This window comes from Setaria viridis, chromosome 9 (assembly GCF_005286985.2).
Source record: "Setaria viridis chromosome 9, Setaria_viridis_v4.0, whole genome shotgun sequence".
NCBI classification, from domain to species: Eukaryota; Viridiplantae; Streptophyta; class Magnoliopsida; order Poales; family Poaceae; genus Setaria; species Setaria viridis.
This window is the reverse complement of record NC_048271.2, coordinates 6989191-7001297: the sequence shown is the minus strand read 5'-3', so window position 1 is coordinate 7001297 and position 12107 is coordinate 6989191. Positions and strand designations below refer to the sequence as shown.

Genomic DNA, 12107 nt, shown 5'->3' with positions numbered 1-12107 from the left:
AAAAGCTCTTTATATAGGATATGATTATGCTAATAAAAAGAACTAAGCAATCTAGATTAAGATGGATAGAGAGTAAGGGTTGTGAATAAGATAAATTAAACGCTTGTCCTAGGAATCTAGCATCACTTGTAGATGCAATCGCCATGCATGAACGGATTAGATCTAGGTGTTATCATGAGTGGTTGCGAACCATGCCCAACACTTTCCCACCCACAATACCATCACTACACAGGGGTTCGAAACATAAGAACACGTCAAGATGATTATTTTATGTAAGCAAATAAGTAAACCAAAGTAGCGTTGGCCAGCCTTTATATGAAAGAACATCATCAAGATATGATTGATAACAAAATAGATCTCAACCAAAAGTTCGACGATTACAAATCAAGATCTCCATACAATCCCGAGGATAAACAGAGGTATTACCCAATTATCTTACACATGTTGACGAATTTTAGGGTAAGGGATAGATCAATTGAACCGAAAATGATGACAAACGGGGGCAGGGAAGACCTACGCCAATCGGCCTGGGCACCTCTGAGCCGATCGGCTCAGGGGCTTTTCTCCTCCCCTGGTGCGCCTCTTCGCATGGTCTCCTTTGGATCCAATCTTCGCTCCGTTTTTTCTACTTGTGGCGGTGGTGGATGGTGTTTGCATGGCGATTTCATCTCTTCTCCAACTCTCCTCCCTTGAAATCCATGAGGGGTATTTATAGTCTCCAATAGGCGGCGGCTCTGGGTCAATGTCGATGAAAAAACCTAGAGATCATCGTAGACTTCACACTGAAGAAACAGGAGGTCGACCGGGCCCTGGAATGGGCTAGGCTGATCGGCCCAGAGGGTCCCATGCCGATTGGCCTGGGTTCTTCCTGGTCCTTCTGGTCCTCTCCTTCCTCATGCTAGCTTCCCTTGACGACTCATGTCCAAGTATTCATTAAGCTCTTTTTACAAACCCGCTTGATTATGTCGTATTTTCTGCCAAAATACAATATGCTTCAAAATACAACACATATGCAATAATGGGGTTATTTCAGGTGCCAAGTGACAGGTTAGTATAAAAATAAGTAGTTAAATAGCACTAAAAGTATGTCAATAACGAGCGTCAACTCAAATGGACTAATATCCGGATGGTAGTACTGTAGCATCACAGTTGTACACGGCTTTGCAAATATTGAATATTATAGTTCTACAGATTTTTTTTTATCAATTCATTGTCAATTACTGATGATATGCCTCCAGATAAGGACCCCACCGCCCACAGGGATGATTAAAGAACAGTGACAATCCTTGCAAAAAAAGTATACTCAATACACAGTAGTTCAATGCAGCTTACGTTGATTATAATGCAATCATAGGTGGTAGCATACTATACAAGCTAATAATCAGTTCCTATCTGGCTTAGAACAGTTAGTGGATAAACACCATAAGTTAGGAAATAAAAGCTGGCAAGTTTGGTTCCAATGATTGGGCCAATCACTTCAATGCTAGATTCTATGAGAGCCACTCACGGCCAGTGACTAGTCTAGAAACCGTCCTGTAGGTCCCACTCGTCACAGTCAAACAGCACCCTGCCGTCGCCCACATCTCGGCTGCTGCTTGCGCCCCGCCGGCTGCCGGCTGTGCGCTGCAGCAGCGCCGCACCACGAAGCTGGTGGCTGGTGGGTTTCCTGCTCCGTTGCGGCTGCTGATTCAAATTGGATGAGCTAGTTGCTGGGTGCTGTGCTTGCCACTGGAGGGAAGACGAGTAGCTGCTGGTGCCGTGAGGAACAGAGAGAAGTTGCAGGCCGCTGGTTTGCTTGCTCGTTGCTGACAGAAGCGGAGGAGATGATGTGCAGTGCTGCTGATTGGTTCGGAAAAGAAGATGGCTGGTGCTTGGATTGGCTGCTTGCTTGCCTGTGGAGGATCGAATCTGCTACTTGGCGGTGGAAGAGGAAGAACAGAGGGAAATCGATGGGCTTCTGCTAGCTAATTGGTGTCGTGGAGAAGAAAGAGCAGACGAGAGAGAACTGGGAGCGGCGGCAACCACGGACAAGAAAGCCGCCTCCCGCGAACCGGCAGCCGCGCGATCCGCGTAGCCAAGGAAATCTTCAGTGCCGTTGCTGCTTTGCGCCATCCGGCGTCACCGCGCGCCGCGCGCTTCGACACACCCGCGACGGCGGCGCTGCCTTTGCCGTTCGCAGCATCTCCTGGAGCTAGGGCCGTGAGCGGCGGCGGCGGCGGCGGCGTGCGAGGGGATCCGGAGGCACCAACAGCGACGCGGATTCTCCGGAGTTTCGCGCGGCACGCGCGCGACGTCGCAAGCGGAGGTCGCCGGCAGCCCGACGTCGGCGGCGCCGAATTTTGTAAGAAGCGCCTGCTTTGGATCGCGATCCGATTATTTTCATATTACCCCCCGATTTTTCAAACAACCCCTAATTTCCGAATATTTTCATATTACCCCATGTTTTTTACAAATAATCCTCTTAATCGCGATCCGAATATTTGCAAAAGGGCACCTGGCTCTGGTTTGGATCGGCTCGGCCGCCGGCGGCCGCCGCCGTCCTTCCCTGCTGCCTTAGCGCAAAACTCCATCCCACCGGCTACCCGCTCCTGCACCAGCACAGGCTCTCCGGTCCCCCTAACTCCTGCCGTGCCGGATCAAGCCGCACAAGCACAAGCACAAGCACATCCGCAGCCATGTCGAGCTCGGCGTTGGATGCGAACGAGAAGACGCGCGGCAGGGTCGTGGCCGCCGTGGCCCAAGGGGAGCAGGCGCCCAGGCCCCCGCACGAGCCTGGCAGCTTCGCCTACTCCCCGCCGGTGCCGCCGGACGACGGCGCCGACGGGCGCCGCCCCGTGATCGAGCTGCGCACGGCGCCGACCGACTTCCGCTTGCCGACCCAGAACCACCGGTGACCGGTGCGTGAAGGCCAAGGCCGGAGTCCGACGGACTGGGTCGTGAGTGGAACAGGCAGACGACGATGACCTTGTTACCGACCAAGAACTGCCTTTCAGATTTTGTACCACCTCGAGCGGTTTGCTCACGTGAGCATATGCACAGCAAGGTGTGCTGTGCAGTTTGCTGCCAGGAGAGAAAGTACGGAGGACAATGGATGTAATTTCCAGAATTCCAGTGCTTTCTCAAACTTTATTTAACAAAATTCACTCTGTAGCTCTGCACTCATATGTTTACAGAACTGGGCAGATGAGCGTCTTGTAATTAGAGCATCATTATCATGCACACCACTACCGTGAAAGCTTTGATGCCAAGGCCAAGCAGAATATATACACCACCGAAGGCCAATGAAACAGTAGACCGAGGTCACAAGGGCTGCCCTGTATAGGTGCGAAACTTTGCTAGCCAAGTCAAGTTGAACACAGAGCTATGGTTTTGAATGGCATGACATGCTGCTCTTCAATGAAAGGGCTACAGCTCTGTACCAAGCAGCAGCCGCCATAGCTCCAGGATCAGGAGCCAGTGCCAACTTGTCAGCAGCAATATAAGATGATCTACCAGCCTGAAATTATGATTCCAAAGAGTCAGTGCCAACAAGTCCATTGCGTGTTTCTGTCAGTACCGCTTGTCAAATGGAAAAAAAAATACAGGTTCAAATTTAATCATCCGGTAGACGGTTCGATTTTCACTGCCTCAAAAGTCAAAACTATGATCTATCATGTTTCCTTTCTACAATAATGCACCATAAAGTAACCATAAACAGCAGAAGTTCAAGCTTCATCATCTAATCAACAATTCAATGGCCACAGATGAAGCAAATCTGGTAAAACTGCTTGATTTATTTTTCAAAAAATGAGGCCTTCCGAAGGTTAAGATGCATAAAAAGAATGTTTTTCTTTTTTTTCCACAAAAATTCTCTGGCGTGATAAAATGTCTCACCTGGGCCTGCATGTGTCTTGTGGATTCAGCACCATTCATAGCAGCTTCAGATGATACCACGAATGCATCAAGAGGGTCATCCCCAGCTTCAAGTCTCTACTCAATAAGAAAGACTTAGAGTGAATGTTGATACTTTCCAACATAATAGAATCGCTATACAGTAACTGCCCACCTCTCTAAGAATTTCTGAAGCAGGAATCAGAGCATCAAGCATGGTACGATAGCCTACACGAGCACCACCATATTTGCTAATGGCATCGATAGATGCTTGTAAAGCATTAGCCCCTGGAAGCAAAGCATTCCCTTGTATGACTTGTATGGCATATGGAAGAGATTCAGTATGTATATGAAAAGTCTCTTACAATGCTTTGCGTCTACTGTTTTAATGCCCTTTAAACTTGCATAGGCAGCCTTACAGAATATGTCATACCTATATAGAACCAGGATTAGTTATGCTAGAATTTTTCTAATCTGTAAAAGGAACCAATTTCAGCAGGAGTGGTGATACAAGATCCCAGTTGTTCCTCCCATGACCCGTCGGACTGTGGCACCAATCTCATTCACTGTTTCAGCCGCATCATTCATTGGGTAGCTGAGAAGAGGGATACGATATTAAACACAAATCCTGAGATGATATGCAGATGCAGCATCAATTACACAATGAAATGATTGCAGTAAAACAACTGACACATGATACATGAGGTAATATAGTTGTTGCTACTCAAGTGTCTCTAGTGTCAAGTGTTCAAAGCAAAATTTTACCCAGTCAGCGTGTAAGCGATGAGCCCATGATACAGGTTTACCAGTATACCAAGAAAGTGGTTGGCATGTAAAACTGATTTCTGTTTTTCCCAAACCATTACCATTTTTTCATGTCATCAAGTATAGCAATTGCCCCCCTATACATCTGAAAAGATTGAAAAAAGTTATATTTTTACATGCTATGGGAGTATAACTAGAAAATAGCAGAAAAATAGTCCTAGCTTGTATGGCTCACCGTTGTCCCACAGTCACCATCACCTACTTTACTGTCCCATTCATTTAAACTATCCTTTATCCTGATTATTTCTTCAGCACCTGCTTCAATAGAAACCTCTAAAATGCAGCCCTCTTTGGTCAGCTCTCGACTTTGTTGAAGCATCTGCCAATTAACAGAAAATGAGCTAAGTATGAAAGTATCAACCAAAAACATATGTTGTATCGGGTTAAATTTAAGTCAACACATTCTCTTTTCCCCCCCAAATTTCCAATATAATTTCGGTAATAGTGTCATCGAGTGGTTATTTGAGCATTAAAATAATTTTCCTATTTGCATTAGATTATATGTACAACAGCGACCCTGTCCATAGTTTTTGTTTGTGCATGTTCTCTTGTTACCAATAGGTTTATAACTAGATCGGACTAGCAAAAACAGAAGCAACTAGGAACACATGAGAGGGTTGGAGCCTACTGGTTGCTTGAGCGCTCAAATGCATTGCTAGTTTATCTGAATGTAGTAGAACAGTTGATAGTAAAATCATGTACTTATAATGAAAATTGGCAATTCCATAACTTAGGTATTTGCGTAGATCATCCATGCAAACTCAGAAAAGGGAGTATTTCGATAGTGAATGTAATAGTAAGGGTGCATACAAATCTATGGAGGAAAGGAAAATATAGACTTCCTTTAAGTGACAATGACAAAGTTAGTGTAATCACTATCCTACCTTATCACTCTTCATCGCACATGATGGTGGTGCTGGAACGGCAATTTTTGCAGGTTTTTGCCGATTTCCTGCAGAGTAAGCAGTAGCAATGTCTATCTTTAAAGCTCAATACTATCTTGACTGTGCACAGAAAAAATATACAAAAGTGAAGCTTGGAACAATGCTTGCTTGATTAATGTAACATGAAAATGGTCTGACTAGGTCACCATTAACCAATAGTAAACCCTACAATCAACTTCACAAGCAAATATGGACCAGATAACAAGGAGCCTTTTTCTTTTGTCAAAAATAAATTTGGCTAAATACCTTAAAGATACCTTTCAGACAACATAGTAAATTCCCAGCCATCCAAATTACCCATATCCTAGGCATGTTAAATCAGTATGCTTATTTCGTGTGTCATCCAGAAGGGGCATGAAAAATCCAATCAATTCGAATTACCTATACCCTAGCCATGTTAAATCAAGTAAATGGACTGCCAAAACTAAGAGTAACACTTGTTTGTCAATTATGATGGACTACTGAAAGCTGAAATGGAAGGCATAGCTATCATGATAAATCAAGTCACTGTCTAAAACAAACCTATTACCATCGGCTCCAGCCGGCCAACAAGGAGCTTTAGTAGAGGCATCTAGGCACTGCAAAATTGTTGTGTCTGACTTCATGATGGATAATGAGAATCCTACAGAAAATGATGAATACTAAGAATCCCACCAAAATATGTTTAAAGCCATCCCATGCTATCCTAGTGCTCAAGCAAAATGGTGGTTTTCTAATAGTTCCATCATATTAAAAATCTTATATGCTACCTTGCATGTCAAGTGAAGTCATAAACGATCCTGTGTAGATTCTGTCAGTAGCAATTCCATATTCCAGTTGCAACTCACGCACAGCCTTTCTAGTGGCAATCATCAACTCCATGATAGGAGTAGCACCTAATCTGTAAATTAGAATGGTACCATAGATGAATATTGCATTAATTTACTAATCTTTTAATTAGAAGGAACACCTCAAACAGTTTGAAGCGACAGTATGATGCATGTGAAACAAGCAAACAAACTCAGACCCTGATTTGAAGAAAGAATACCAAATATTTAACATTGCCAAACTTCATATTACAACAAGATTAGTTTGATGCCTAATTGTGGTGAAAATACAAGTATAAATTTCATTTTAAGTCCTTTTCACGGAAGATCTTCTGTTTTCCGCATGGCATTTCAACAGCAGGTTATCAATCTTCATCTGCAAATAAGTTTGCTAAAAGATACAGATTTGCATATACCTTTATCTGCACATTTTATGACAGTACAGTGCTATTACCAGAAAGTCAAGGGCGCCAAGGGCCAGCCCTAGAATAGATGGGTCAAAGGTCAAATTGTGCTACATATACATGCTATACTGTCATTGCACATTTCTCATATCAAGTTCGATCATACCAAAATACTACAACCATGAATACAGAAATGCAGCACCAATGTCATTCCACATCATTACCCGAAAGTCAGGCCCAAGACACAGTGTCAATCAAGTCAACATGTTCTTCTGGCAGAATATTTTAGCTGAATGATTTAATCATGTTTGCTTCAGGATTGAATAAAGGTATGCATTTAATAATCTAATATACTAATTTGACAAGTTTCCTAAGGAGATGCAACAAAACAACATTCGACAATGATGTACCCATTAGTCAGAAGAATAACCCTGTCGCCTCTTGTAATAGGAACATATTGAGTTTCCTGTCAGAGTGAGCAGAAGTACATTCTTAAAAACACATTTGAATAGTTCTAACAACAAGTTGAACTAAACTTTTAAAAGATAAATTAACTAATAATATGAAATGTTTACCATTGTTTTTTAAGTTATTGTGATTTGTGAGCACAGCAATACTTAAATAAAAGAAGTGTGAAGTCGTCAGTTTAGATCAACACGTCAAATTCCCGCAACAAGTTCTAGTGCAAAAACGATTTTTGTAACTAGGTACAGTGAATAAGACTAGGTGGCAGCCTTGCAGGAACGAAGCAGCCGAATGTCACGGTAATTAGAGAAACAAGGTTTGACTGGATTGAAAGAGGAAATAGGATTATCATATTAATTAAATCACAAAGGTGACGTGACATGGATAGCAGGACAAAAATAAGAGAAGTTCCTTCTCAAATCTCAAGGTCTGGCTTGGGAATTCACTAGCTATCAAGTTTCACCTAATTTCGATCAAGTATATAGCTTGTGATATATACATGCATCAGTAAGTGAATGAATGAACCATATACCGATCATTTGCTTTGAAGTGCCAATTTATATTAAACTAAAATTATCCTTTCTTCCATGTTCACCCCCAGTTTCTAAAATTTAAACAATGTCTACTTAAAGAAAACAATAAAAGAAACTGCAAAGTTAGTAGAAACATGAAGACTGTCGACTGTCAGAAGAGCTAGGATACCGGTGACAAGATCTGCTTTAGAACACGAGTCACCACTACATCAACAGGTTGAAGTTCAGTGACAGCAGCGCCAGGCTCTCCATGCTAGAAACACAAAAAATACTATACAATTAGAAACTCAAAAGTTTATGCAAATGTTGTATACTCAATAATAAGCCCTTTGTGTACTTTTAAGCTGAAATAAAATGCAAAAGATTATCACAGTATTTATCTCAAGTATATTGGTACAACTCTAAAGCCTGAATCCTTCGTTGCATTTATGAGCTGACAGCAAATTCGTTGAAGTAAACTTACAATTCCAAGACCGAGCTCTATTTGTTCTGGACCTAAACGATCAGACGTCTCCTGACCAGGCAGTGTGCACACTGAGAGAGCAACTCCCATTGTACCAACTAACTCAGATGCATGCCTTGCTTGTTCAGCTACCTTTTCAAGGGGCAAACCAGCATCGGCAGCAGCTCCAGCTACCTGTGAATCAGACAGGCCAATATTAATCATAATGAATCTAGTGAAGCTTGTGAGGAATCAATAGTTAATCTCTCGATTGTAAATAGTCTCAGAAGAACAACAAAGCCTTTAATTTCAGAACAAGACCCAGACAAATGAAAACTTAAAAAAAGAGTTATTCGCAACGATGTGCACTGTAAGTGGAAGATAATTTTTGATCCATTTACAACAGCAATAAATGCACTTGTCACTCACTGGATCTAGCATACAAATTTCGTATCAGGATATCAGCAAACCTTTACATGAGTTATAATTTCTAACAAAAATAAATTGATCATTAAAGTAGACAGAACGGAGGATGAGTTTATAAGATTATGTCATGCATGACGACTTCATGGCTTCACCAAAGTGATGAGTGATGATCAACCAGCCAAATGACATAAGTCTACTTAAACCCGTGAAGTACTGAGCTTCGTCTACTAAACCCCTTGATCTATGAAAACATGTTTTGTACCCCCTGAAGTATTCCAAACCGTCTAAATAACCACCTACATTGAGTGGTTAAGTAGACTTATTCCAATGACAGAGCAAGCAAAAAAGATAGGTATCTTAACACTATGATCTCGATGCAAAAGTAAGCAGGGAGGACCCTTGCATTCTGAATTATGGAAACTAATAGACAAATCACATGATCAACTGCACATAAATGGAAGATCCTTCACATTTATAAATTTGTATTACATCCTAATTTAGAATGTACATATCATCCAATTGACATGAGGATTATGATCTGAGATAGAATTTTTTTTTACGGAACGACATAGCCTACCACCCTTAACCTTCATTCTATTATTTGCTGGTAAATCGGGGAAGGCAAGATAGAACCAAAGAACAGCAGAAATGGAAATAATGGGCCCACAGTTAAGCATTGAGAAAATGCCATACAAGTAAATAGGACTATAGGAGAGCATTACCTTATTAACAAGAATTGTCCCTGCAAGGCCTCTCCTGCCAGCTATGCCTTGAGTCGGTGGGAGAGCACAATCATCTCCAACGATAACCATCTGATGTTGTTGGACACATATGAAAATACATTCACCAGTTTTTAACTAAATTGATATTTAGAAGGCAGAGAACATGTGCAACCTCCACTCTGTAGCCTTCAGATTTTGCCTCTTCAGCTGCTAGGCCGAAATTAAGCCGGTCACCCGTGTAATTCTGTATTTAAGAAGGGTGTTTATATACTCAATTGAACATGTACTAAGTAAAAGTTGCCGCATGCCACCAGCAAAAAGATTCCAGATGTATTAACTCATTGCCTATGGGTGTTCCTAATCTCCTATTAAAGTCTCCCACTATCATTTAACTGAAATTTGTAATACATGAAAGTGGTTGTAAAGGCAAGTACCGTTACTACTAGAAGACAGCCTTTAGGACCTGTTACAGCTCGGATAGCCTGCAGTGTTAGAACAAAGGAGAAAAGTTTTGAAATCCAAGTGATTTCAGTTCTTTAGAAGCATTTTGAGAAGGAGCATACAGCCAAAATAGAGTTGACTGGTGGAGAAGTGAAAACATCTCCAGAAACAGCAGCAGTCAGCATTCCTTGACCAACAAATCCACCATGGGCTGGTTCGTGACCACTTCCACCTCCTATGTAACGAAACAGGTTATCAAACCATCACATAGTAATTAATATGTTTATCCAGCAGAAAAATGGAGAGTTGTCATTAAACTTTTTGACAATTTACTGAAAAGAGAGAGAGAGAGAGAGAGAGAGAGAGAGAGAGAGAGAGAGAATCTGACTAGACAACTATCAAACCACTGTTTGTACACATGAAAGGAATTAAATAAACATGAATAGCGCACGAGAGAATGTAATGCCATTCCATCTAGCAAGATCGCTCTTCAGCTCTCTGAGCAGACGCTTGAACAAAATTCAAAGTACCTCACACGAGAGCATGTAATGCCATTCCAGCAAGCAAGATCACTCAGCTCTCCGAGCAGATGCTTGAACAGAATTCAAAGTACCTTGCATCTTCACTTAAGAAGTTTATACTTTTCTAGTGAATATCATACTATACTCTGTGAAGAGTACTGCACCGTTCCACATCGTGCATCCAGCTACTCTAGAAAACATACTTTAATAGCTTGGCAGACACCAGACAGCACACTATCCATTCGATATTTTAGACACAAAATGCTATCATGCATGCTAAACCTCATCTCAAAACTGCAAAGTATAAGCAAGCACTCGAAATATCCCCAAATATCAGCCTAGTACTAGTACATGATCGACATATATAACTTGCCAGTTACAGCACGAAATTATCAACTGCGACATGAAAAACATATTAATCAGGATCATGAGCAAATGATACATTACTCAACACTCAGATTACCACCGAATCCTAGCCTGATCATCGGCCTCAGTCAAAAATTGAAACTGACGACCATAAAAGTTCCGGAGTGAGTATGATTACCGCAAATAACAGCAACCTTATCGTACGTCCCGGCCGCGACATCGGAGCGGAGAACAACCTTGACCTGCACAACCGAGCGCAAATTTAATCGCCGAAACCACAGAAATACTGGGAGCCGGCCGCAAGCGGCGGCCGTCGTTGAGAATTCAATCGTGTCGCCTCACCTCGGGGAACCCGTCCAGGTACTGCACCCCGGGGTACGCCTCGGCCAGGCCCTCGATGAACTGCGTCACCACATCTGCGCCCTCAAATCCCATCAGGTTGCCCGGAATTTCGCGCGCGGGGCCCGTCGAAGCAGCCCGAGAATTCCACGAGAAAACGAGAAGGGAGCGGGCGAGCGGCATCGTCTTACCGTTGGGATCGTTGATGAGCTTCTTCCCCCGCGCCGCCATGGGGGCCCCCGTGCCCGGAAGCGCAGCGCGTCGCCGTGGACGTCGAAGGAAGCGAAGACACGGCGGGGTACTGGGGAGTCGCAGTGCAGGGATGGTACGGTCAGACGCTTTTCTGGTGCTCCCCGCAGAGGGAGAGTGGAGTGGCGCTTTGTCTCGTCGCCGTCGTCGCGATGGCGACAATGTTTGGAAGTGCTCGAGTGCTATTACGACGCCGCCCCTGCCTCTATGCTGAATTGCTGACCATGTCGGGACGTGCTGGTTTGAACCATCAACTTCTTCGTTTGAATATTTTTTTTTTGCGAGGTTCATCTGAATATTTCGTTTGCTTACTATACGAAGCCGACCACAAAATAATTGGAACATAATTGGACTTGGTCTCGTTTCGAATTTTGTAGTTACTTGACTACTTGAGCCTTGAGGTATATACAAAGGCAAGTCCAAAGAACAAGTTATCGGTAATACCAATGTGCTATGTGGCTACGTAAATCGCCGAGACCTAGGCTACCACTAGCAGCATTCTTATCCAGAGAATCGTGCAGCACTCCATCCCCATTGATCCAGTCATCCAGATGCAACTAGTCCTTTGCAATCTCCACGATACTGGAGGTAGAAAGAAGACATGCACCATTTCAGGCCACATTCACGCACAACTTTAGTCGTAACGAGTTGACCACCGGTCGATCAAAAAGCTGAGGGCATAATGGTCCTACCGAAAAGTGCACAACCGAAACGAAACTCATGCAAAATAAACAACGATTACCACCACCGAAAG

At 43.0% G+C, this 12107-nt stretch overlaps 1 protein-coding gene across 2 annotated transcripts; it reads right to left on the bottom strand.

The window, feature by feature from the left end:
• Positions 1 to 3094: 3094 nt before the first annotated feature.
• Positions 3095 to 11515, bottom strand: LOC117835858 (putative 3,4-dihydroxy-2-butanone kinase). Of its 2 annotated transcripts, XM_034715170.2 has the most exons (20): positions 11296 to 11512; positions 11108 to 11181; positions 10944 to 11007; positions 10001 to 10113; positions 9872 to 9919; positions 9610 to 9681; positions 9438 to 9527; positions 8311 to 8484; positions 8017 to 8100; positions 7260 to 7315; positions 6389 to 6519; positions 6169 to 6261; positions 5580 to 5647; positions 4871 to 5014; positions 4737 to 4780; positions 4382 to 4465; positions 4236 to 4303; positions 4046 to 4158; positions 3874 to 3969; positions 3095 to 3496 (listed from the first exon to the last, which is right to left on the bottom strand). In XM_034715170.2, the coding sequence occupies exons 1-20, from the start codon at positions 11333 to 11335 to the stop codon at positions 3362 to 3364; spliced, it is 1791 nt and encodes a 596-aa protein (XP_034571061.1). In that variant the 5' UTR covers positions 11336 to 11512; the 3' UTR covers positions 3095 to 3361. The 2 variants fall into 2 exon arrangements, with proteins under 2 accessions (XP_034571061.1, XP_034571062.1); XM_034715171.2 differs by lacking the exon at positions 6169 to 6261 and having other exon boundaries at positions 11296 to 11515.
• Positions 11516 to 12107: the final 592 nt, after the last annotated feature.

Coding starts and splice junctions, on each gene's coding strand:
- LOC117835858 (XM_034715170.2), bottom strand. CDS start 11,335: ATGGCGGCGCGGGGGAAGAAGCTCATCAACGATCCCAACG. Junction 8,485..9,437: donor GGACAATTCTTGTTAATAAG/GTAATGCTCTCC, acceptor TCTGATTCACAG/GTAGCTGGAGCTGCTGCCGA. Junction 6,262..6,388: donor GACTTCACTTGACATGCAAG/GTAGCATATAAG, acceptor CATTTTCTGTAG/GATTCTCATTATCCATCATG.